Here is a 25,253-nt window from a genome sequence, read left to right as displayed (position 1 = left end):
CGTATCATGTCATAATGTATCGTATCGTATCATGTCATAATGTATCGTATCGTATCAAATTGTTGCATTTGATCATTTTTTCGCCATTTTAAAAACACAAATCAAATCGATGTAAAATATTCGCAGTGATCATTTTTACTGCACATCTTCACACCAGTTGCACAAAATATTTTTAAAATTGTCATTTGTATTCATAGAATATGTTTAGTAAAATACCGTATTACATGTAATAACATCGTGTCCTATTGTTTTGCAGTGTATCATTTTCTGCTGCATCTATTTTACCATTTTCTATAAAATCATGATGTATTATATTTCTGCGACATATTGTCCAGAACTGTGTTGCATATTTCTTTAATCTGCTGAATCTCATCAAGGGCGTCGTTTTGTGTTCACAGTATTTTTATTGTAACCTAAAATGTTTTTGCTGATCATTAAAAATCGATTCATTTCAACTGAGATTTTTTTAATTAAATGTAATAAAAAGTATCCTGTTTCATCACTGATACAAAATACATTCCTTTTATTCTTCCATTATCATTTTATAAACACAAGCAACAAATCAACGTACAATATTCACACAAATCATTTTAGTGGGATATACATCTTCACACCATTTACACACCATTTACACAAAATATTTTGGGATTTATTGTTCTGCCTGTAACAAGCTGCAGCCAGTCTGTAAAACCAGTCAAACCTTTTCCTCTCTGCGCTCCTCTGCCTCCGTATCTCCCCCATCTCTACCCGACCGTTTCGGCTTTAGCGTTCAGGGTTAATATGTACACGATATACATCCATTCTTAAATACATTGCTTCCAGTCTATTTACATAAAAGAGCTTATTGATATTTCAAATGATTACAAGATGTATGTTTTAAAGTGATACTATGAGTTTTAGGGTTAGAGCTGTTTAAAAAAAACATCCAGAACAAAATTTAAGCTCTACAATATGTCATGAGAAGAAAGTATGCAGTCATATTTAAGAGGCTGAACAACAAACCAGGCTGTGAACCACCACAAAACAAAGAAATCAAACGGCAGATTCCCTTTGAACACATCAGCTTTATGTAATCAATCTCCCACGTCTCCATTCCTAGAGGCTTCGCAAATGGAAAAAAAAAAACCCTAAGTTCCTCATATCCTCGAGTCTCGTTAATGTGATTGGGAAAGCAGAGCGGCTCTCCGTCTGGTACCGGTACCGCTGAGTCTACAGCGGCGCTCCACCTCACACACGACTGTCAACCCGGCGGATCGCAGCTGGATCTGACAGATCAATGAGGGCTTCCAAAGCCAACACAATCATGCTTTATCTCTCATGCAGCAGATGAAACTCGTTAACTGCACTGGGAATGTTCTGTATTCTTTGGTTTAGGCGTATGTGGCGTTGGATGAAAGCAGCTAAAGCCGTTCGAAGGATGCAAACAATAGTTTCCAAAATAAACCTTAAAGGGGCAGTATTATGAGTTTTTCAGGCACACAGTGTCATTTTATAGCATAATTAAGTAAATATGTTCACGTGTTATAAAATTGTGTCAAATATGACTTTAAAAAAATGTTTCTTCCTAATTTTGCGCCTTGAAATTGGGCCTCTGTCTCTTTAAGAACTCCTGCTCTTTCTGAAACTCCGCCCTCAGGAAGTCATCCCAACATGGCTCCTCTATTAACCCTTTAGCAAATGATTACATTACCTTTAACCCGTTTTTACCAGCGTTTCACTGAGCAGTAGCTCCTAAAATGAGCTCAGCCGTTCCACCAGGTGATTGCTAATTCCTGCTGGCTAGTCTGAAGGAGCTGAGTGGGGAGGAGCTGCAGCTGGAAGGTGTGGCTAGATCCACCCAGGTGTTTTACTCAACTCAATGGTTGCCATGGAGATTAGAGGATTTCTCTAACATGTAAAACAACTCTCCGGGTTGGTTTTTGATGAGGAAATAACATTTTAAAAGTTAATTTTACATAATAATGCCCCTTTAAGAAATATTAGAATAATGACTTTAAAATATTGACTTGAAAGGCTTGTAATGAATATTTGTTTTAATGTATTTTAGCTTAAAAAAAGAAGTTTGCTACATCAGTGGCCTCCACCTTGACAAAGTCCACATCCATCACAGCATCCGTCGGCTCTCTCTGTGGCTCGCTGAACATGTTGTGTTTTATTTTGAAGCAGGGTGAAAAGCTCTTCCATCCCTGTGTGTCTGAAAGATGCGTGCCTGAGCGTGAGAGCGGTGGCGGCGGCTCACATCAGAGCGTTTCCATTCGCTGTCCGCTTGCAGGGTTTGAAACCCACGCAGCAGCAGCCCGTTCTGTCTCTTGTTAGTCTTTTTGTCTTTTGCTCCCTCTCAGTGCAGCCACAAGCCATTCTCTCCCTTAAAACTTTCCGTGGCAGACGGAGACAGAGGCGTCCGCGCCCACGGCAGCTGCCTCCGCTTCAGTTCTTCTGGCACATGTGCAGCCTGGACTTGGACGAGGAGGTGGCATCTTTCCACACCTTGCAGGAGAGGCCCTTGGCGCAGTCGCAGCGCTGGAAGATCTCCAGGCCGTGGGAGCCTTTCTTCCTCTGCTTGGTGCACACCTCTCCCTGCCGCAGCACCGGTTTGCAGATTTTGGTCCAGAAGTGGCGGGCGCAGCAGTAGCCGTCCGAGCAGTCGGACGAGCGCAGGCAGGGGTCGCCCTCGTGACCTTAGAGAGGAGAACAGGACATGATGAGTCAAAAAGCAGTCAACGGCAAGACAACAAAAAGTACTCACTGGCTCTAAACCGTTTTGGATTTTGTGAACTGAAAAGTGTGGAGTGCATGCGCATTCTGACTCCTATGCTTTGGAGAGCCAGCTTTCATTCATAGCTGTAGGTGTTTGGGGTTTGTTATCATGAGACTGAAGCAGAAGTCTGAAGAAAATCTCAAAAAGGCCGTAGAAGAATTTAACATTTTCACACTTTAAAACATTTGAGCTGCATTTTGTTGTATCAACTAACTTCTACTCTTTAACCCTCTATGGTCTGGAGTCTGCACACACACTGCAGAGCAGGCATTGATCTTAGAGGGTTAAGTCAAAACAATTTTGCGAGTCATAGATTTTTAACTTACATGTTTGAGTTTATGAAAGAGAAACAGAGCAGTAAGTTGTGTTGCTAACATTTTATTAATTTTGTCTCAGAGTTGAGTAAACAAGCACTTATAAAAACAAATAAGGAAAAGGCAGCAGTGGGAACTATTTCCCAGGGTGCTTAGCGGCAGGTTTTTGTATCTTGTGTACTACATTGACTTGCCTCTGGTGTGTTATTAAGGCAAATGCTCATTTTAATATAAATGTCAGTTTGCTGTGGTTGAGTACAAAATCTTCTCACATTGTTTAAATCCTGTTCAAAATAAATGTTTCTGAGAATTCAGTGTGATGTTTCATAAAAAGTATTATCAGATATTTTGTTTATGCAAGTTGAAACATGAATTTTTAATTCTTCTAACTTAAACTAGTCTTAGTAATTTGATAAATGTTTCCTTATTCTATTTTTTAGATACTTTTCCTGACATATTAAAAGCAGCAGGTGAACCTTCATTTTCAAGTTGAGCCACTTTCACATGTTTAACAATGCGCCTGGAAGTCAGTATTACAAATGTAAAAGTTGGTTTAAAACTTCTGCATTGTTTCTTTTCAGCTTGGTGCGTTGTGTGTGTTCAGATGTGAGTCTCGCATTAACATAAATCAGCTGACATGAGTGCTAAGCTGGAGTCTTATTAGCGATATAGAAGCTAACCTCCATTCTGTGGTTGTTCTTGTGTTTCACATAAAGTGTGCTGCTCCCTGTGAAACTGCCGTCACGGCTCCAACTAGGTGCAGAAACAGCTAAAGCTTTGTGGTTTCGTAATGTTATGCTTCGGGTACGCCATTGCTGACACACGAGCAGAAAGCCAATTATCAACATAGTTTGTGGACTGGCAGCTTCCATGAAAACTTACAGACCTCCAGAAAGGGAACAACAGACAGATTCAGACCCCTTCAGGCTGAAATCTTACCCTTTAGCACATGCTTAGGCTGGCCCCTCCCTTTCTTCCTCCAGCTGTGGTCCTTGGTGGACAACACGTTGGGGTTATCTATCGCAGAGATGTGAGGCGACAGCACGCTCTCAGAGATGGAGACGCAAATATCTGCAGCGAGGAAGAAAAGAATAGACATCAAGGTCATTAAAAACAGAAGAGGTTTTAATCTGCCTGCCGTCTTTGGCTGTTTAACAAATCGCAGATTTGATGGAGTTTATTTAGATCACATGATTTTTGTTTTGCAGGACCTTTTCATGGAAACAATAGAGATTCTTAGAAAGACTCTTCAAAAGACCAGAATGTACTGCAGGCCTGAGACACACGACTTTCGGGAATGCTGAGCACTTTGGGAACGGAACAGAAAACTTTCAGTAGAATATCAGAGAAGGAATCCTGAACCTTTTTCCTCTCTTCCCAGGCCTGCTGCTGTATTAAAAACACCCATCATGTGGGTGTAAAAACACTGAACTTAAGAAGATTTTGAAGCATATTGGTTTCTGATGCAGTGAATCTGTACTGGGGTGAAACGTGTGGAAGCCACAGTGTTCAGCTGCATTTCATTCATTTTGATATTTATTGATCAAATATATGAGGGCCCCAAGTGGTCAAAGAATCATTTTCTGAGTATTAATTTCAGTTTCAAGCATCCAGCATGCAGAAGTGAGTGAAGTATCTGGATAAAACTAGACTATCTTGTTATTGTTGCATAGATTCTGTAGCAGCGCTGCATATGTGTGTGACTGAGCTGGTCATAAAATTTTCTGATATGTGTTAAAAGCCGGCTGCACAGTGGCGCAGTTGGTAGAGCTGTTGCCTTGCAGCAAGAAGGTTCTGGGTTCGATTCCCGGCCCCGGTCTTTCTGCATGGAGTTTGCATGTTCTCCCTGTGCATGGTGGGTTTTCTCTGGGTACTCTGGTTTTCTCCCACAGTCCAAAAACATGACTGTCAGGTTAATTGGCCTCTCCAAATTGCCCCTCGGTGTGTGTGTGTGTGTGTGTGTGTTGCCCTGCGACAGACTGGCGACCTGTCCAGGTGACCCCGCCTTTCGCCTGGAACGCAACCCTCCCGACCCCATCAAGGGACACGGGTGTGAAGAAGATGGATGGATGTGTTAAACGCTGGAGTTTTATTTTCCTGTTGTTTTATGAAACTTTAACAAAAAGTAGATATGTAAGATTTATAAGAACAAAATGCATTTTGTAAAATGCATGGTACAGCATGTTTAGCTGTACCAGCTAAACATGGTACAGCTACCATGTTTTATGGTAGCTGTACTAAAGAGCAGTTAATTCAAGTTGAATCAAGAATTTAAATTCTTCTAACTTAAGATAAGTAGTTACTTTAAATTTATAATGTTATTGAAAACAATATAAAAAGGTGTTTGTTCAACTGGTGAGGACAGTTTTCCTACATAATGTGAAATAATCACTTAGTTTAAATTACCGTATTAAGTTATAATAACTCAATTTAAGAATAACGAGCTATCAGAACTTAAAAACAATGTTTAGACAGCTTGTTTCATGTTAAATCAATTTGATGAACTTTAATTTCTGATGTTAATTTTCACAGCAGCAGATTAACCGTCATTTTCAAGTTGAGCCACCTTCAAATGTATTTTATGTATATTTATAGAAAAGCATCAGAATTCACTGCTGATTTCTAACCTGCAGTTTTGGTTTAATTAGATCTAATCAGATAAAATGGATCAGTGTGTTGAGTAACACAGAGAGAATGTGCATTTGATTAGTTTTCTGTTTTTTCTCATTTGATTGAGCCTAAACATCATTATAGATTGGTGTTTATTTTCTAATGTGCATGCATGTTAATACTTTCTTTCTGTAACTCAATCTTGTGCAGCCTTGCAGTGTGTAGTTTATTTCTGTTTGGTTCATTCGCTGATTTGTTTAGATGGCTCTCAGAAACATCGCTCCATCTCCTCTGGTTCACATCCAACCGGCTCACAGAGACGTTTCACTGATAGGAGAAGAAATTTTAGCTCAACTCTAAACTTGCTAAGGTTGACAGAAACACTCAGGATATCGTTCTAAACACCCATCCATCCATCCATCCATCCATCCATCCATCCATCCATTTTCTTACACTCTTGTCCCTTAATGGGGTCGGGAGGGTTGCTGCATATCTCCAGCTAACGTTCCGGGCGAGAGGCGGGTTCACCCTGGACAGGTCACCAGGTCACAGGGCAACACAGAGACACACAACCATGCACACACACACTCACACCTAGGGGCAATTTGGAGAAGCCAGTTAATCTGACAATCATGTTTTTGGAATGTGGGAGGAAACCAGAGTACCCAGAGAAAACCCACCATGCACAGGGAGAACATGGAGACTCCATGCAGAAAGACCGGGAATCGAACCCAGAACCTTCTTGCTGCAAGGCAGCAGCTCTACCAACTGCGCCACTGTGCAGCCCGTTCTAAACACTTAAATCCAAAATGTTAAAGGTTTGGTGCTCCGCCTTGGAAATTTTATTTATCGATTATTTATCACTGTTGCCATGCCAACAGTCTTTTACAAAAAAAAATCTGCTTTTCTAATTTCTTCTACCTAATTTTTCATTAAAGCAGCATTCTTGTGTGGCAATGTGTGTGAAAATAGAAATGTGTCAACCTCAAAGATTGGACTAACATGAACGGCTTTTATCCAGAACTTTGTATTTAAAATTTATTCTCAAATTTAAGTGAAAAACTTGGTTTGTTGGGTTTCTGGGCAGCTTCGTCACCCAGAAAGAGTTTTGCACAGCAAGTTATGTGTGAGAATGTAAAAGAGAAGTTTTATTGTTCTGATCTCTTTAAACTAATTTAAGTAATAAACTAATGCCGTTTGATCTGTTTGATTGTATCTTCGATTAAAATTTATTCGTTTTGTAAATTGACTTGAATGTGGAGTGAAGTTTATTACCATGTTTCAGATACTTTCAGAATATTGAACTGTTTTCCAACACGGTTGGGAAGAGTATGATGTATAAATCTGTTGATTCACTGACGATAATAAATCTTTATGAGTGTGTGAGCTTCAGGACGGTTTCTGCACGAACACGGCTTTACAGTCAACATTCACCAGTTAAGGTTTGACTCGGGCATCTCAGCGATGTTCAGGCTTTTGATTTTAACGTACTCACTGCAGCAGCGTTTAAATCAGGACAAGTCACTGTGAGGTTTGAAATATCAAACATTTTAATTTCCTGTCCTCTGACAGGAAACGCATAAATCCCTTTACAATACTTTAAACAGTCATTGTTTACGACCATTATTTATTATTAGCAATGAAAACAGGAGTTATACACAAAGTTTAAATCAGGATTTATAAACACCAGCTGGTGATACGTAAAGATCTAACAGTGTTTATAAATTCTGCTGTAAATAGAGGCTTTGAATGCAACTCCATGCACTTCCTTCACTCGTAACTGTTGAGTGATATCAAAAGAAACAGCAAGAAGATCAGAAATATTTTGTTATTCTACAGCTAACCCAGTATTTAGGAATACAGAAATTGTTGATTTGTTTTTTTGACAGACTGAAAGTGAGGCGAAGACTCCACACTATTTCATCTTGGCAGTAAATTTCTTTGGCTCATGAAAATATGCAGTTTTAAGTAAATGATGTTTCATTATTGCCATCTGAATCTGTAGCAAACATAATAGGATTTCTAGCAAAATCAGGCTGCTGAGGATTGTTTTAGCAACTCAAACCACAAAGACGAAACGTTGCTAAAATACTTTATGTAAGTGATGCACAAAAACAAGGACTTTATATTAACTTTTCTTAATCTCATGCTATGCTATGCAGGTTCTCGGTCTGCACTAATGAAGATTTGCACACCAGGGCAGGCTAAATGCTAAGTGCAAGTCTTTCATCACTTCACAGATGGTGTGTAGATCGACAGTTCGATTTGTCAACAGAATCAACAGAAAAATAAACCAGAACAGATTTTTATTAATGTTTTAAATAGAGGTGGGACTGAATTATCATTTTTAATTGAGTTATCTATAATCAATTAATCGTATTTGGATTTTAATTGAAAACTATATATGGACAAACAAACGCAAACATTTTCAATTCAAAAAAATCTTTTTGCTGGTAAATTATTGAATAAATACATATTTCATTCATGATAACTTATGAAATTTCTGCGGACGCTAACGCTAGCAGTGACGACGTCTGCAATGCTGCTACATCTTTACCATTGAGTAGCTTAGCTAATAGGTTAACTCAATTTAGCACAACAGTAGCCGTTCCCAGCGTCCAATCAGATTGGTTTTAAAACAGAAATGAACCTCGGTGTTGAGAAGCAGCTTTAGCTTTGCTGTCTATTGCTGTTTATTGTGCATCAGATTTACAGGAGTACCAGAAACAACTGAATACAAAGGTTCCAGCTCAAAACGTTTGAATGTAAAAAAAAAAAAAAAGTGATTGACTCAAAATCTATGTAATTAATTCATCAAAGTTAACATTTTAAGGTCCTGGCCAGAGTTTTAATACTTGCTGTATGTCTTTTATTTATCTTATTTTTGTACAGTTTATGTAAACTTGTTTTTTGAACATGCTTAATAAACAAGCTAGACTTATATCTGACCCAAAACAAACATAGTTTCCAGTCTAAATCAGTTTGAAGAAAAGAAACCCAGCTCTTGAATTCAGTTTTGAACTTCTGCATAATAAACTGAAATGAGGTGGAAGTGTGCGCACTCACAGTTACTGCAGCGGTTCCCAGGGCAGCACATGGCGTCCCGCTGGCAGCGCTTCTTCCTGCGGCGGCAGGACAGGCAGCGCGACGAGGCCTGCTGCGGGCTGTGGCAGTAGCTGCCGACGCTGCACTCCTTGTCATTGCTGCACGGATACACCTGCTGCACACAAACAAACAGAAATGTTTTTAAACTCTGTATGGCACAAAAACACAAGAATATTTACATTTTGTTTATGAAATCTTCAAAAATAATTTTATTTTAGTGAAACATGGCAAATGAAACGTAAGGAAATTCTTCTGTTTGAATATTAAACATGTGGGTTTCACATTAAAACCAAAGAAAAGCGTTGAGGTGAAGTTTGATTTGTACTGAAAAGAACTCGATAAATAAGTAAGACTTTAAAATAAAAATTAAACATCTGCAAAAAAAAGTCAGTAAAACTGGACTGTTGTTTTATGAAGCAAATTGAAAATCAGTAGTTTCAAATTACAAATTAAGTATAAACATTTTAACATTAAACTTCAATATTAGAAATGTTAACTGGAAATACTCCCCAAGAAATTAACGTTTGAAATTTTTATTTTTTAAAATAATTTTCTTATTTTATTTAAAATGTTTTGATGATTATTAAATTAAAATAATGAGCTAAAAGAATATCATCAACATATAGGTGACAGGAAACTGTGATGTAAAAGAAAAAGGCAATACTTCAGTTTAAACATAAATAACTAAAATAAATAAATAAATAAATAAATAAATAAATAAATAAATAAATAAATAAATAAATAAATAAATAAATACTGTTTTTGTATTGAAAAATGAATCTGAACTGAATAGCACCCCTTTATCTCCATAATAACTGAATGTCTTTCATTTATTGTACCACCAATAATCAGAATCTAAATCCATTTTCAGAATGCCAAAGCCTTCCATGAAACCCTGAGATAATCACCATAAATAAACTGAATTCAAGGCATCATGTCCATTTAACATGTTAATGTGTCTAACCTGTGAAAACACTAAAAATAACCGAACTGCGTCCAGTTGTTGCTCAGCACATGTTCCTCCTGTCCCCAGCGCTGAAAGCACCAACTCCGTCCTCATCAGAACCTGCAGTGCTGTGAAATGTTGAACTTCAATTTGTCACAAATTCAGTTTAATGTCAGACTGACCACAAATACAAAACGTTATTGCTAATTAACTCGTTAAAGAGGGAACCCAATCAAGCTGAACTGACCCTGAGTGAAAGCAAAACGGATTTCTTTGGGTTCAGAATCAATAAATCATCATAAACAGAACCCATCCGACAACATGAAGTAGGCTAAAAAACCTCGAAAAGCAACACATGATGACATGAGATGAACAAATTTAACAACAGATGAGAAACAAAATCACGACAGCAATTAAGAAAAGGTGATAGTGATTCCTGAAGCTTTAAGATTCCAGTGAGCCGCAGAGAGAAACATCATCTAAAATGGTGAAAACACAGACATTTAAATCTCTGCAGACCTCGGTTATCCTCGCTGGGGTCAGAGGTCATGATTCAACCCAAAAACAACACGAAGGTGAGTCTAATGCCTGGTTCACACTGCAAAATTCAAAACCTAAGACAACACGCCACAGAGGAACCGATTTTACTCACCAACATTCAGATGGAAAAATGGAAATCTCTCAAAATCTCTCGAGACCAAACGTGACTTCAGAGTGAGCAAACATGGCCGACCGGGAAGAAGCAATGGCGACAGTTTTTGGTTTATTTTTAACAGAGAAAATCGAGTCAATACTACGTCTGGTCCACCCTGGAAGATGTTTGGTCTTCTGCATTTTGGATTCCTGAATGTTGTTTCTGCCATTTTGCTCTCTGATTGGCTACGCGTCACATTCACCAGGCTGCGTTCTCATTTGTCGGCGGGAAAACGCCGCACACGCTGCGGGCCAAGACAACCCGACATGGTGAATTTCCCCAATCATGATTATCTTTAGAGCCGTCACCATAATCGCAGCATCCTCAAGATTGTCGGAAAATGGTGTCAAAAATCTGAATAACTATCTTTCCATGTGAAGCAGACATTCCCAGGAAACTAATTAATGACCCAAAACATTTGGTAAGATTTTCTGAGGACTGATAAGATCAACTAATGGCTCAAAAATAAAACCAAATGGAGATTTGCAGTGGTCTAGTCAAAGTTTTGACTTACATCTACTGCGATGCTGTAAAATTACCTTAAACAAGTTGTTTGTGCCTGAAAACAGTCCTGCCAAAAACAGAGAGCCAAACTTCCTCCTGAGATGTGAAGGACTCATTATCGCCTGAGGACGATTAAACAGCTTCAAGCTGCTTGATTAAAATTAAAAATGAAGCGTTTTCTGTGTAATCTAAAGAGCTGAAACAGTAGAAATACACAGAATAAAATGAACACTGTAGCATCGCTGCTTTGACTTCATCCTTCCAGAACAGAAGTGGAACCAAAATGAAAAGTTGCTCTGATAGTTTCAATATAAAAAACTAAACTTAAAATAACCGGTTAAACTGGACAACAAGGCTCCTACATAAGGCTTTGCACCAAAGTAAATCTTAGCCAAACACAACCATCTGTGTTTCTTCATGATTTATTAGAGATAACCGCACCACTCTCACCGTTTTAGAGTATTTTTATACTTGCTTTAAGTTCCCAACGTTTCTTTTCTACATCAAAATAATCTTTATTGGAATTGTTCTTTCCCTAAACTGTTGCCTGCAACTGAAAATAAATGTGATTAGGAATGCTTCCCTTTCACTCAGGCCTCACAAAGTGTTCAGTTTTAATGAGCTGGAACTGAAGGGATTTTTAGCAAGCAATCATTTTCCTTCATAGTTCATTTAGCTGAAATTCGACTTTGGTGTTTTCAGAAAGAGTAAATAGACTACAAAGTGCAGCAGCGGATATAAGGAGCTGAAATCATTAGAAAAACAAGAAGACACAGCAAATAAAGCATCCACATTTAGTTTTATTTAAATCAGTATCTTTATAACGTTCCTTTCACATGCAAGTCCTTTTGTTCTTGGACTTGGAGCGGAAGCAAAGGCGCTTGGCGTAAAACGCACCACAAATCAAATAAACTTTGTAGATGTATGAAATAAAGTGATGAAATTTGCACCGAGTTAATAGAGAAATAAAGATGTGAAAACTCTGAGGTGAAACATGCTGACACTCACGTCCCATTATTATTATTATTATTATTATTATTATTATTATTATTATCATCCATCCATCCATTTTCTTGACACCCTTGTCCCTCAGTGGGGTCAGGAGGGTTGCTGGTGCCTCTCCAGCTTGCGTGCCGGGCGAGAGGCGGGGTCACCCTGGACAGGTCACCAGTCTGTCGCAGGGCAACACAGAGACACACAGGACACACAACCATCCACACACACACTCACACCTAGGGGCAATTTGGAGGAGCCAGTTAATCTGACAGTCATGTTTTTGGAATGTGGGAGGAAACCGGAGTACCAGGAGAAAACCCACCATGCACAGGGAGAACATGCAAACTCCATGCAGAAAGACCAGGGCTGGGAATCGAACCCAGAACCTTCTTGCTGCAAGGCAACTACGCCACTGTGCAGCCATATTATTATTATTATTATTATTATTATTATTATTATTATTCACATGTTTACCTTTAAAAGTTTGAGAGATGATCAAAGGTGTAAAGTTTTCCCACCAGATTAACACCAAAAACATGCTAACAGCGGGGGGGGAGGAACCGACATGAACCGCGTTGAGTTTCAGACGAGCGCGTTGCGCTGCTGCACCGCAGCCACATTCAGCTGGCACTGCGCTGACAGACCTGATTTACTGCGGCTCACCACTGACAAACATCAACTATTCAACTCGGGCCTGCGAATGACATGTCCCAACCGAGTCTGGGTGAAATAATTACATCCACACTCTTAGAAAAAAGAACCTGGGTTCAGCGTATCAGCGCCCGTAAGGATGGGTGGTCGCGCCAAACAGCAAACAGGGAAAAAACTAAACAAAACGGGGATCAGTTCAGACAAAAATGTTTAAATCAACAGCATTAATATTCCAGTATGTTATAATTTCTTTCTTCTGTGCTTCAGCTCTGGAAAATTAAGATGATTGCAGCTTTCTGGACGGTTGCCAGTCTGACTCTTTGAAAACAGATGGAGTCGCTGACAGAGCCAAAGAGAAATTAGCTTGAATTCAAGCTGAATGCTCATCCATCATCATGTCAGATTCCAAGAAATCAAACACTTAACGTGTTGATGAAAGTAACAGAGCCATGGTGTTTTATAGATTTTCTCTAATGCCTCTTAAAGGTGGTTATTATAAAGACTTTATGTAATATAATAAAAGGAAAAAAGAGGGAAACAGCTTTTTATTAAAGCTTATCCTTTCACCCGTGTCTCTGTACCTCATTATTAGATATATTTGCACATAATTAAATCTTTTTGCATGGATTAAAATGACATAAACTTTGACTAAAAACAATATTCCATAAAAATAACGATGACTTGGATTTGATTCCGTTCGGTGAGAGCTTTGCCGTTTCTCCCGCCACAGCAGCTGGTTTGGAGTTTAACAAACTTACTGGCTCACAGACACCAATTAAAATGTCCTGAGTGCCACGGTTTAATGTTATGAGTTTGTGTCACTTTTACTGTGTGTTTTATTTCAAAACAAAACAGTAAAAATAAAAAGCTTCAACATGGATAACAAAGTAAGAGCTGAGCACAGAGCTGCTGTACTCTGGATTTATAAATGTCAAGATTTGTTCATCAACTCTGTTGGTTCTTTTAAAATCTCCAGTTGGTGTTTAAACACAGTCAACAAAACCCAGCAGGGGGTTTCACAAACAGCAGCTGCAGCATTTATAAATTAGACATCATCATACGAGGAGCTGTTTGTAAAGCTACACGGTCAATATTTTGAATTATTTAGCCTGTTGCCAGAGAAAATTATGAAGGTTATTTTTCATATTTTCACATATTTATACAGTTGTTCATAAATGTCACAGTTTTAAACTAAATATTTAACCAGGAAGTTAATGGATATAACAAATGGATTAAATATTGGCTTATCGATCTAAACTAAACTTTAGTTTGGATCCAAACTAAATATTTAGCTAGCAAGTTAAATATCTATAAACAGAATATTTATTTTAATTCATAAGTATTCAAATAAATATTCCAGTGTGGCCAGTAATAAAAAACAGACTTGGAGGAATTAATTTATCAACAGCAGGTTGTATTTTTCCTGTTAAATCGTATTGAAGCAGCAGGATCAGGTTAATATTATCATTTTTCTTTTTGGGTTTTGTGGATCAAACTCTAATTCTGACCAAAAACGAACTGTGATCCACCTATAAACTGGTTTTGGTTCTGCTGAGGTCTGAATGCAAACGGACGGGAGACTGCTCCAAAAGCAGGAAGTGGACTACAACGCAGGGCATTCTGGGTAAATAAAACCAAATCAACGCATTGCGGCAGAAATGACTCGGAGTATTCAGGCATCAATAAAATCTGACGCTACTCAGATTTTACTGAAGAAGGAAGTTGTGTTCAGTGTCTTCAAAGGTTTTTATCTGGTTTCCTTCAGTGGTTCTTGGTGCAGCGCCCCCACAGGCGAGGAGGGGAACAGGTTGCTCAAAGGGTTTGGAGAATATAGAAATCTTATTACAATTCTGTCGGTTTTAGCTCTTCATTTAACATATAAAAAGTTTCCCATTCATGCAGTGAATTTATATGCATTTTGCTCCATTATAGACTGCAGCTCTGCTATGTTGCATAATACATTACAAGTCACTGACGGCAGGTAATAATGCTGCACACCTGGATGCAATTCTAGATTTAAAGGTATTAAAAACTGAGCCAACCCTCATGTGCCACATCTTTCCTGTTTACTGAACAACGTCTCTGTAGAAAGCCATCTTTAACAACCTTCAGCTCCCTCTCAAAGCACAAACTGCCATTTAACATTTCTGTCTGAGGACAGATTAAACGTGCAATAATCTGGTTTGGAGTCTCTGGTTTTTCGAAAGGACCAGGTTGTCTGCCGTCGTGCTAATCACCGCCGGCTCCAGCCTCTGCCTAATGAACCGACATTAAGATGGTCCTCAGACTGATAGTCATACTCCTTCATTAAAACAATATGTTGTAACTCCGGTTACTGCCTTAATCTGATGTAATACTTCATAGATTTTGTGAAAATAGTTTTTCTGAATTAAAGCATTAACTTCAAAGCTGGGCTCTGTTTATTAAGAGAGATGCGTGCATTCCTGAGGGCTGCTGGGGCAAACATAAGCAGATGAATTTGTTGGAAATATGAGGAGAAGTTTGGGAATTTGCAGCTGGAATTTTTCTCCCCTGACAAGAAAAATGTGCTGTTATCTAAATACTGAGACAAGCGGGGCCAGCCACATGCTGGGCCACTTCAGATCTGTCCGTCCGGCTGAGCTGCACTTTTAGATCAGCAACAATGAATCTGAAAGGCTGGCGCAGACCTGAGGACACCTCTTCCATCAAAAACCAAACTGAAAGACAGATCTGAGCGATACGGCACCTCCAACCGCAGCTGATAATCTCCCCTCGTCGCGTTTTGAAGCACCTCGTCTCACTTCTGAGGGACATTCGGATGCATCGTGCCCATCTCATATCTGCTCCCTTATTTTTGCCTTCACACATAAAAGCGCGGCCCGTGGATCTAAACACGGTGCGTGTGCTGCGCCCTGCCCTGCATGCTGGTGATACACAGACACCGGTCCATATGGGAAACCGCGGGTCTAGTGCCGGTGGAGACCCGCTGCTTTGAAGAGAAACACTAAATGTGCGGGAGCAACAATCTACAAGGGATTTACTGCAGGATCTTTGAACAATCCTTCCCGTATTTACCTCCATCTACCCATTCCTCAGTTATGATGTCATTTCCAAAGAAGTTTTCCGTTATGCCTATAAATAACAGCAGGAATGTAATTTCTACTCGGGTCTAGTCTGCATAAAAACTCTAAAAAATGTAACAATGACAGCAAAAGGAACACATCATTCTAACAGAGCCATCTGTTTCAGTTTAATTAGTAAAAACTCTCTGGCTGCAGTGATTATCATGGTGAGGAGAAACTGAGAATCCAGATGTAGTTCTCACTGCTTTCACAGTTCTCTGCATTTATTTCTGTAGAAAATGATGCTGCTATCTCAAAGGTTTATTTCAGGTTAACTGATGTTAAATTGGATTATTTTCTTTGTCATAAAAACCTCCAGTCGTTCATGGCAGATGGTTGCTCACAATGAGCCCGGTTCTGGTTCTGCTGCAGGTTTCTTCCTGTTAAAGGAAACTTTTCCTCTCCACTGTCGCTTCATGCATGCTCAGTGTGATGGACTGCTGTGAAGCCAACAACACAATGCAAACGATTGTCCAAGAAAAAGTGAATGCTGGTCGCAGAGCGGGACGGATCGGTCCAAGATATCGAGACTGAGTCAGTATCAGATCAATAACAGTCAAAACGTTTAATGATCTGCGAAACCAAATCATGTCAGTAAAACTTTTGACACTCGTTCCGCTGTAACTTCACTGAATGAAACGTTTTAACTAAAAATCATCAGACCAGACACAAACCAAGAGATCATATTGGAGTGAGACCTCTTGTTTATACACCAGCTTTGTTGCTCTGACGTCACAGGAAGTATTTTATAAACGTTTCCTACTGTAGTAAATATTAGTTTAATAAATTTCATATTGGGGAAAAATAATTTGCTGAAATGTTTTTTGGTCAGTATATTATTTCTTTGTAAGAATTTTTATTTTTATAATCGCCATTAAATACCAGAATGCTGGAAAGGACAGAAGGTTCTTAAAGAGACAGAGGCCAATTTCAATGCATCAGATATGGTTGAGACACAAAATCAATATTCTTTAAAGTTATACTTGCACCAACAACAGTTAATTATGCTAAAAAAGGGACTGTGTGCCTAGAAAATACACAACACTCACATGAGCCATAATTCAGCTGTAAAGACCAAAGTCCTAAAACGGAAAATGGTGAAATCTTTACTTTTCATGATTCCCCTTCAGTTCAGCCGTTTTTCACTCTGTCTCATGATGGCAGGAGCAGAGTCAGAAACCTGAAGCTATGAATGGTGTTAATGAGCACCGCGGGCCTGAAGGAGTCAAATAAACAATGTGGCTGAGTAAACAGACTTCATGCCCTGGAAGCAGAAGACGGCCAGTATCGGATAACATAGGGATGACGGTGCACCAGTCACTCACACCGCCTTCAAACGCCGCTGCTTTCATCACACAAAACACATGTGTTTTCAGCCAAGACGCCCTGAGACTCCAGGAACGGCAGCGTCTTCAGCTCCACGCTGGTCCCACACAAGGAAGAGGAGGCAGAGAGCATCATGGGAAATCTGGGCCTGTTTGCCTTTAAAGATAAACACAGGTCTCCTCTGTCATCAGAGGAAACACCACACATGAGGGTCCCTAAGCGGTACTTGAGGTTGTGTGAAGTGGGGTTGGGCGGAGTAGTCCTGAGCGGTTAGTATCTTACTCTGAGAATTATCTTCTTTTTTGACATTTGTCTCTGATGGATCTTCTTATCTTTGTTTTATTAATTGTCATGTTTGCGTGAATGTGTTGGCTGTCAGCACTACTCGTTGCAAATGGATTGTCCTTCAGGGACACAATAAAGTGAACTGAATTGAATTGGGAGAATTTTCACAAAGTTGTTTTTTTTTTTTTAAAACACAACGCTTTTCCATCCGATTGTTACTTTGACTGGGACACTTAGCACAAACCATGTATTTCAAAAACTCTATTTTTACTATTTTTTTCCTCTAATTGTTTCTGAGAGTATCAATAAATATCATATGATGAAATACTGTGTGCTTTTTAGTGATACAAATCACACTTCTTTATGACTCATTGATAATATGAAGGTTTTTCAGCAGCAGGGTTTGTGTTTGTTTGGTTCTGATTGCTGTCACAGCCAGACAGTTACATAAAAAAGTGATACATAGATTTTATCATCACTTTTATCAAAATACTAGCAGACAATATTGCGATCAAACCTTAAGTATCACCCACCCGTAATCTGATGCAGAACGAAATTCACCAGATAACTCGGAAAGACGTTTGATGTGTTTCAGATCAGAGATGCTCACTCCTGCAGGTTCATTCTCAACAATGCGATTTAGTATCGACTTGCTGTTTTTCTGTGCCTGAGCCAAATGAAGGAAGGAAACATTAGCATTGGCTAGCATTGGCTAGCATAGCCAGCGCTAGCATTTTCCTGTCTGGAGCAGGGAAATGCTAACATGTTTGTGTGTCTGTTCCTCCTCTTCACTCACAGAAATATTGTTGTAAATTCTCTAAATGACTTCTTAATCTGTAAATAATTGACATTGTGGCATAAAAAAAGAATATAAAGGCTGGAACTGGAATATTGAAGTGGAAATCTAAAGAAAGAGAGACAGAGTTTCTTAGGTTGTTTTCACACAGTCGGGTAAATTAAGTTTTATTGGGAACTAATTTGTTACATTTTCACCTCCTGCAGTTTATGATCATATTGCACTGAGTCAAACGATCTTAACCTTTTGGAAAACCTGTTCCCCTCCTCGCCTGTGGGGGCGCTGCACCAAGAACCACTGAAGGAAACAACCTGAAAACCTCTGAAGAATGAACTGAGTTCTATGTGGTGTGGTAGTTTAGCACGTCGATAAAAGAGCTAGAGGTTTTTATTCATCTTAAATGAGAAGCCAGAGGAAGATTCCTGCTGAATGGAGCAAAGCAGTGCGGCCCCTCCCCCACCTCATGCTGCCTACTGCCATCATTCTAAAAGAAAATCCTCAAACTTTCTCCTTTTTTTACAAGTAACCTGGTATTTCTGTGCATTTCTAATACGGCGCAGTCAGAGAGCAGCAATCAGACCCCAGCAGTGACTGTTCTCACATCGAAATGATAAACTTTCTACTTCCTGTCCTTTTCCTCAACAGTCGCCTTCTGGAGACAGAGGAATCCTAAACGGACATCTGCTGCCCAGATTGTTCAATAAAGTTAATCTTTGCTTTCACTGAATAAAGTAACTGGTCAGATCTGATGCTTCCTGCCTGGTTTCTACACACACGCCTGATGAAGTCTCTTCTCAAAACTACTGAGGCTGCGTTCACACAGCGGCTCTTCATGCTCAGTTCCAATTCTTTGATTCATTTTTTCTTTTTATGTGGTCGTTCATATTACTGAATGATGACTTCTGAATGAACGGTTCACAATCCCAAACAAGAACGCAGACATCACACAGCAGCGCACTGTTTATGAAAGTAATAACGGACGCTGATCAAATGAAAGCTGATCAAATGAAAGCTGATCAAATGAAAGCTGATCAAATGAAAGCTGATCAAATGAAAGCACAACTAATAGCAGCAGATATTTCTGGACCACTGACTGTAGAGGAATCTGTTTGTTTGTGGAGTCTGAACTGTGAGAGGTGGAACTGTAAGGTGATGCTTCACCTCTTCCTGAAATTCATAATTATAATTTTCAGTCATTGTTTACGAGCAGATCTGGCTTCTTCTGGTGCAGAATTGCGATGCATGTCTCACGACAATGACATAAAAGTCGGATAAAATGCGACAGGAAAGTTCAGACTTCAGACTCTTTGGAAACTATTTTAGATCCACATAAGGAAGTGGCACAAACTGGATTTTTGGGGGAATGAAAAGATCAGAATCGGGCCGTTCAGGCTGGCTTGGAAAAGTCAGATTTGGGTTTTCCTGCTGTGGGAACGTAGCCAAACTTCTCAGAAACACTAAGATGATCCCCAAACCCTTCGACTGGTGATTCAAACAAACAATAGAAAACGGATTGATTTGAAAACCTTTTGGCCTTCAGATGTTGCCACCCTGGGCGGTGAGCCGTAGTGCAGAGCAGTGATAATACGTAACCCACTGATTCACAGTTCAGCAAACTGTCCCAAATCTGCACACAGCTGCTTTAATCACAGTAATTAGCCTCACAAATGACGGAGAGAAGATGTTTAAACTTCCACTGTGACAAACTTTGGAAAGGAAATCCTGCAGTTGTTAGTTCAAAACTAAAACTGGAATTACTACCTATATATAAAACCTCATGCACTGAAAAAACACAACATCTTACCAAGTATTTCTGGTCTAATTTCTAGTGCAAATATCTTAGTGCACTTGAAATAAGACAAAACTAACACCTGGGTAACTTTTCATAAAGAAATAGGAGCTCGTTTTAAGTCAGTAATTCTTTAATATTGATGAAAAAGTTTTAGTTCCAGTTGCAGATTAATTATTTCACGTCTAACAAGACATTTTTGGCGAAATAATCCGCCAATGAAACAAATACTTTTTCATCAATATTAAGGAATTACTGACTTAAAAGGAGCTCCTGTTTCTTTATTAAAAGTTACTTGTAAGTTATTTTTTTCTTATTTCAAGTGTGTTAAGATATTTGCGGTAGAAACAAAATGACAGTAAGATTTTGTGCTTTTGCAGTGTGATGAAGAGATGCACCGGGACCTTTAACCTGCCATAAAAACTGCGGCATCCTGATGCTGTGGAAAGCCACCGTGGGTCTCTGCACATGCAGATGGTTCCCCCCACTGTCCGCTCCTCCGAAACACTGCGGCGGTGGCAGAGCAGCCGTTCAATCTGCGGTTTGGCAGCGCCGCTTGAGGTTGTTTTTCCGCACTCCGCAGAGGAGAGAGCGGCTTTTCCTGCGATTCCTGCTCTGAGCCGGCCGTCAGCACTTAGCGGGTATTAAAGGCCTCCACCGCAACAGCAGAATGATGTAACAGAAAAGGTGAATATGACGGACAAGAGCAGATATCAGTCATCAGGGTGAGATGGAAAGCTGCACAGAGAGGCGGATTCAACGACCCGGACTTTAACTTTGAAGTCCTAACAGTTAGATTAAAAGTTAAAAAGCGTTTGTGTGTTTAGTGAGAGATGAAAACCTGAGCTGACCACATTCTGAGCGGCGTTAGCTTAGCCCCCCAGTAAGGGCCCCATAATCCCAGCAAGCGTCTGGACCACTTTAACAGCACTAAGACCCAGACAGAAAATTACCTCAAGTGTTAACTTTTTCTCACATTTCTGCTGCATTAATGATTTACTGTGGATGCTAGCAGCTCCCGCCAGCGGCGTCAGGTTGGAAAAGGCAATTAGGGGTTTACGAGGGTCCGACGCTCCAAATTCCCACTAACGATTCACACATGACAGGAAGAGCTTGTTTCGGGTTTTATTCTGTGATTTTTGGAGTTCAATCCTGAATCATAAATTCCAATTTGGGCACTTAAGTAAAGGGAAATTCCGCCGTTTTTTGGACTGCATTTGATCAGTAATCCTTTAAGACATGGAAAGTAACATTCTACTCTAATCAAATAACCTTTACTATAAAGTTTGTGTCGTCTTAAACCATCATTTAATTCATTTTAAATGACACAAATGTGTCATTTTCATTGGTTCTCTTCGCCATTTAGATCACTTGAAAGGGAACAAAGTATGAAAACTGGAATATTTAGACCTAAACTGGATTATACTTCAGTTTATGATCTCAGAAATGCTTGTTATATTTATGAATATACTCAAGAATGTCTATTGCAGTGTCTTAAATGGTGTCTAGATTAAAAACCACCGTATTTATACTAGCATAACCTGAATATTATCAAAAAAATCGTAATTATTGGGAAGTAAAACTTTTACTTTTTATTTGGAAGATAATAAAACAGCTTCTCAGATGTTTTGGGAGCATTAAACTCATTTTAGACAGACTGCTGCTCTCAGACCACTGAAACCTAATTATAGTGCCTAATTATCCACTATAATAAGCGATCTGTAACAGTAAACTCTGTGATTTATGACACCTTTATTCTTTCTGCAAAACCGCAAGAAAAGGAGTAATTTCAGTGCTTTCATAACTTCAACGGTGAGTAAAACCTTTGCTTTGTAAAAGTGGATAAAAATGATAAAAGCAGCTACAGAGTAATTCCATCTTTTCTTCTGCATGTGAAACTCAGACACGTTTTAGGACTTTTAGAGTATTTTAATGGCGTCTAGCATAAAAACTGCAACACTTTGACAATTAAACTTGAACTACAGGTTCAACTCTCATCAGTTAAACTTAGGGTTGGACATTTTGAAGCTCATACTTTGTGTGAAACACAGAGCAGGTTATTTAAGTGCTGTTGTAGATCACTTTAAAGCACAAAAACACAATAATCTGCATTATTCTACAATCAAAGAATCTTAGAAACAGAGTTTGATGCCTAAGTTTCCGGTTCTACTTGTGAAAACACAAAAATACTGAATATTTCAAAGACTTTTAGGCATAAAGCACTTTTTAAATGTCTAATGTAAAAACAGCAAGATCTTGAGAAATCAAGCATTTAATGACTCAAGTTTCAAATCACCGATATTTTTTAAAGTGTTTGAAGATTAAGCCCATCAAATGTCACCTTAATGTCCATAAAAACAGTGAATTTTAACTTTTTTTGGTTGTTTGAGCAAACGCAGAGTAAAGGTTTCACCAAAACCAATCGATCAGTCCATAATCAATATTGAACAATCTAGTCCGTATTTGAGGCAAAGCGCTTTAGGTTCTGATCCTCAGCGGATCAAATGCAGTTCAGGCTCATTAAAAGCTGCGGAACTTGAACTGGGCAAGAAAAGAAGAGAAAAGAAACAAGAAATGGAGCAGAAAAGGAAAAGCAGCTACGATTTTATCTTACTCCTTTTTGTGCGTAAAATCACCAGACGTCATGTTTTAGCAGGTCGGGAATTGGAGGAGCGTACCTGCGGGAGGAGCCGCTGCTTCCTGGTGACCGGGGCGGACCGGTTCGCTGCCTGGGTCGGCGTCTCCTCCAGGGAAGAGGGCTTGATGGAGTTGGCTTTCGGACGCGCCTCGGACACCTGGGATGCCTCCGTCCTCACAGAAGCGACGAGAAACAGCACAAAGCAGCATCTACTCCAAGCTGAGTCGAGCATCCTCTAAATTAACACCGCGGTTTCAACGTAATGATAATAATAATAATCATAAAAAGAAGGTTTGATCCTGTGGAACAAGCTACAGGTTATGTCTGAGTGAGCAGCGCGCCCCGGCTCTGTCCGTGCGCCACGCACCGAGCGCGCTGGCGGGCTGAGTGATGAAGGAGTGTGTGTGTGTGAGGAGTGTGTGAGGAGGTCTCCACCGGCAGAGTGGCTCTCTGTCCTCCTGCAGGCTCCTTTATGATCGCAGATACTTTCTGTTTTTTTATAGGACTCTAATGAGTTTTCTTCCTCCGCCCCCATTCAGCATCTGACAAAGCCTGAAACTGATCCGCGGCTGCCGCTCCGACTGCAGCAGCGTCCGCCGGGAAAAGCCCATAAAATTATACACTGTGTGTTTTAACGGAGCACTTGACCCTTTTTACTGGGAGGTAAGATGGGGAAGAAAGGAGGCAAAGAAAAAGTCAGAGTTTGGCTGGTTTAAAAAGAGTCATTGTGAGAAAGGAGGAAACTTTTCCATCTTCAGAGTCATTCATTTATTTATGAGACTCTAATGTTCGGTACATTCTGGCTCCGTAATGTCGAATAAAAACTGATTTTCCCTCTGCTGTAGGTTGATTTAAAACTTTTCCACATTTTGTCAAACACTTCGGTGCATTTTATCAGGATTTTATGTGATAACCCAAAACCAGCAGAGAACCTGAAAGTTGTAGCAAAACTTCAACATATTTTTACTCCAGTAAAAGTAAAAAGTAGCCGTCCAATTATTCAAGTAAAAGTAAAAAAGTAGCCGTCCAATTACTCAAGTAAAAGTAAAAAGTAGCCGTCCAATTATTCAAGTAAAAGTAAAAAGTAGCCGTCCAATTATTCAAGTAAAAGTAAAAAGTAGCCGTCCAATTATTCAAGTAAAAGTAAAAAGTAGCCGTCCAATTATTCAAGTAAAAGTAAAAAGTAGCCGTCCAATTATTCAAGTAAAAGTAAAAAGTAGCCGTCCAATTATTCAAGTAAAAGTAAAAAAGGATTCAGCTAAAAGTTTCCTCACAAATTATCAATCATTTTATGTTTAAAAATCACATTATCAGACGGATTGAAACATAAAGTTAGATGGAAATCTTTTGATAATTTAAGAACCAAAATGATGACAATTTATATAAGAAACAAAAATAAATAAATTCAGGCAAAAGAAAATTTTTCCAAATCAGTTTCTTTCAATAAAAAAAAAAACTTATGAAACTAACAAAACTGCATGTGTGTCTGAGTCTGGTGAGTTTTTACAGACATTTTACTCCTAAATGTACATTTAAAAATAGTTACTGAAGTAAATGTAACTAAATGTAACTAGTTCACCTCTGCCCAAAACAAACATTCATCATTGTAAAGTGGGAGGAAAATAATGTCTAGTTTTTAAAATGTTTCACAAATATTTGTAAGACATTTTAAAACCAGAATAACCAAAAGTTTTTATTCTAATCAGTTCAACAATACTTTACTGATACCAACAGGAAATTAAATAAAATTATTGAAGTTGAGTAGTTGGAGATTCTGATGGCTGCAGATCTCCTGTTCCAGTCAGTGTTACAGCGGTTTGAAGAAGCCTCTGACTGAAGACACAGTTTTTCCCATCAGTCTCATGAAGAGGAGATTGGTGAATAGAAGCTGATGGTGTCAGTTTAGGTGAGATCTCTGTGATAATAATAATAATACTTAATGCTTTTTTTTTTACTGGAGTTCAACAGAATCAAACGAAACGACGCGACTTCAGACTTCAAGTTCTAAAAAGTGAGATTAGAACAGAAATTCTTTAAAAATCATGAAAACATTTCATTTAGCACATAATTATCAGAAATGTTTGAGCTCTGCTGTTTGGATCATAAAGGTCGTCCTGGGTCACTCTGGAGGAGCCGCAGAGCGCCAGCGCTCAGGTGGAAGAATCTGCTGACAGGAAAACTTTTGCTGGTGGGGGCAAGTTCAGCTCCTGACTTTTCCATTCAAGATGTCGCTTTTACCCCCGCTGCTACAAAATAAAACCAAGAGCTGCAAAAACTATTTTATGACATAAAATATGAAAGATAACAAAATTAAGCTAACATGTATTTCTATTTTCAGATTTAAGAACAAAATATATAATAAAAGAAAAAATATTGTAGAAAATGGGGTGAGACTTTCTATAAATATGGAAAGCAAAGAAAGAATTTGCTGCTTAGTTAATTATCTTTTGCAGATTTTGCACAAGAACTAGCAGAAAAACTCGGAAAATCTCCATTTCTTATCGCGTCCATGAATAAAAACATCAAAGTTTTGGTTTTCAGAGTTCAACATGTTAGAATGGCCCAGTCAAAGTCCAGAAACAAGTTGTATGATGTGCTTTTGACAGAAGCGCTGACCTCAGATACTTTCAATATTTATTTAACTTCGTTTATAATTTTTTTCTTACAAATTTTCCCCCCTTTTCTCCGTCTGAGTGGCACAAATAAAACAAAACACAAATTCACAAATCAACTTCAG

At 39.0% G+C, this 25,253-nt stretch overlaps 1 protein-coding gene across 3 annotated transcripts; it reads right to left on the bottom strand.

Moving 5' to 3' along the window:
• Nucleotides 1–503: 503 nt before the first annotated feature.
• dkk2 (dickkopf WNT signaling pathway inhibitor 2) lies at nt 504–23,116 on the bottom strand. Of its 3 annotated transcripts, none has more exons than XM_008422485.3 (4): nt 22,557–23,116; nt 8,749–8,899; nt 4,012–4,143; nt 504–2,678 (listed from the first exon to the last, which is right to left on the bottom strand). In XM_008422485.3, exons 1-4 carry the CDS (start codon nt 22,746–22,748, stop codon nt 2,428–2,430), a joined length of 726 nt encoding a protein of 241 aa, XP_008420707.1. In that variant the 5' UTR covers nt 22,749–23,116; the 3' UTR covers nt 504–2,427. The 3 variants fall into 3 exon arrangements, with proteins under 3 accessions (XP_008420707.1, XP_008420699.1, XP_081467774.1); XM_008422477.3 differs by having other exon boundaries at nt 8,749–8,902; nt 22,557–23,098; XM_081611648.1 differs by lacking the exon at nt 22,557–23,116 and adding an exon at nt 9,752–9,886 and having other exon boundaries at nt 8,749–8,902.
• Nucleotides 23,117–25,253: the final 2,137 nt, after the last annotated feature.

Source organism: Poecilia reticulata, chromosome 1, assembly GCF_904066995.2.
Source record: "Poecilia reticulata chromosome 1, P_reticulata-male-v2, whole genome shotgun sequence".
Lineage (NCBI taxonomy): Eukaryota > Metazoa > Chordata > Actinopteri > Cyprinodontiformes > Poeciliidae > Poecilia > Poecilia reticulata.
The sequence above is the reverse complement of the archived record's forward strand: the minus strand, read 5'-3'. Positions and strand labels throughout refer to the sequence as shown.

Bases quoted from the DNA above. Each gene is read 5' to 3' on its own strand.
- dkk2 (XM_008422477.3), bottom strand. From the start codon at position 22,748: ATGCTCGACTCAGCTTGGAGTAGATGCTGCTTTGTGCTGTTTCTCGTC. The intron at 8,903-22,556 runs GTACGCTCCTCC...GTTTGTGTGCAG, and splicing joins AGCAGCGGCTCCTCCCGCAG to CAGGTGTATCCGTGCAGCAA. The intron at 2,679-4,011 runs GTAAGATTTCAG...CTCCTCTCTAAG, and splicing joins GCCTAAGCATGTGCTAAAGG to GTCACGAGGGCGACCCCTGC.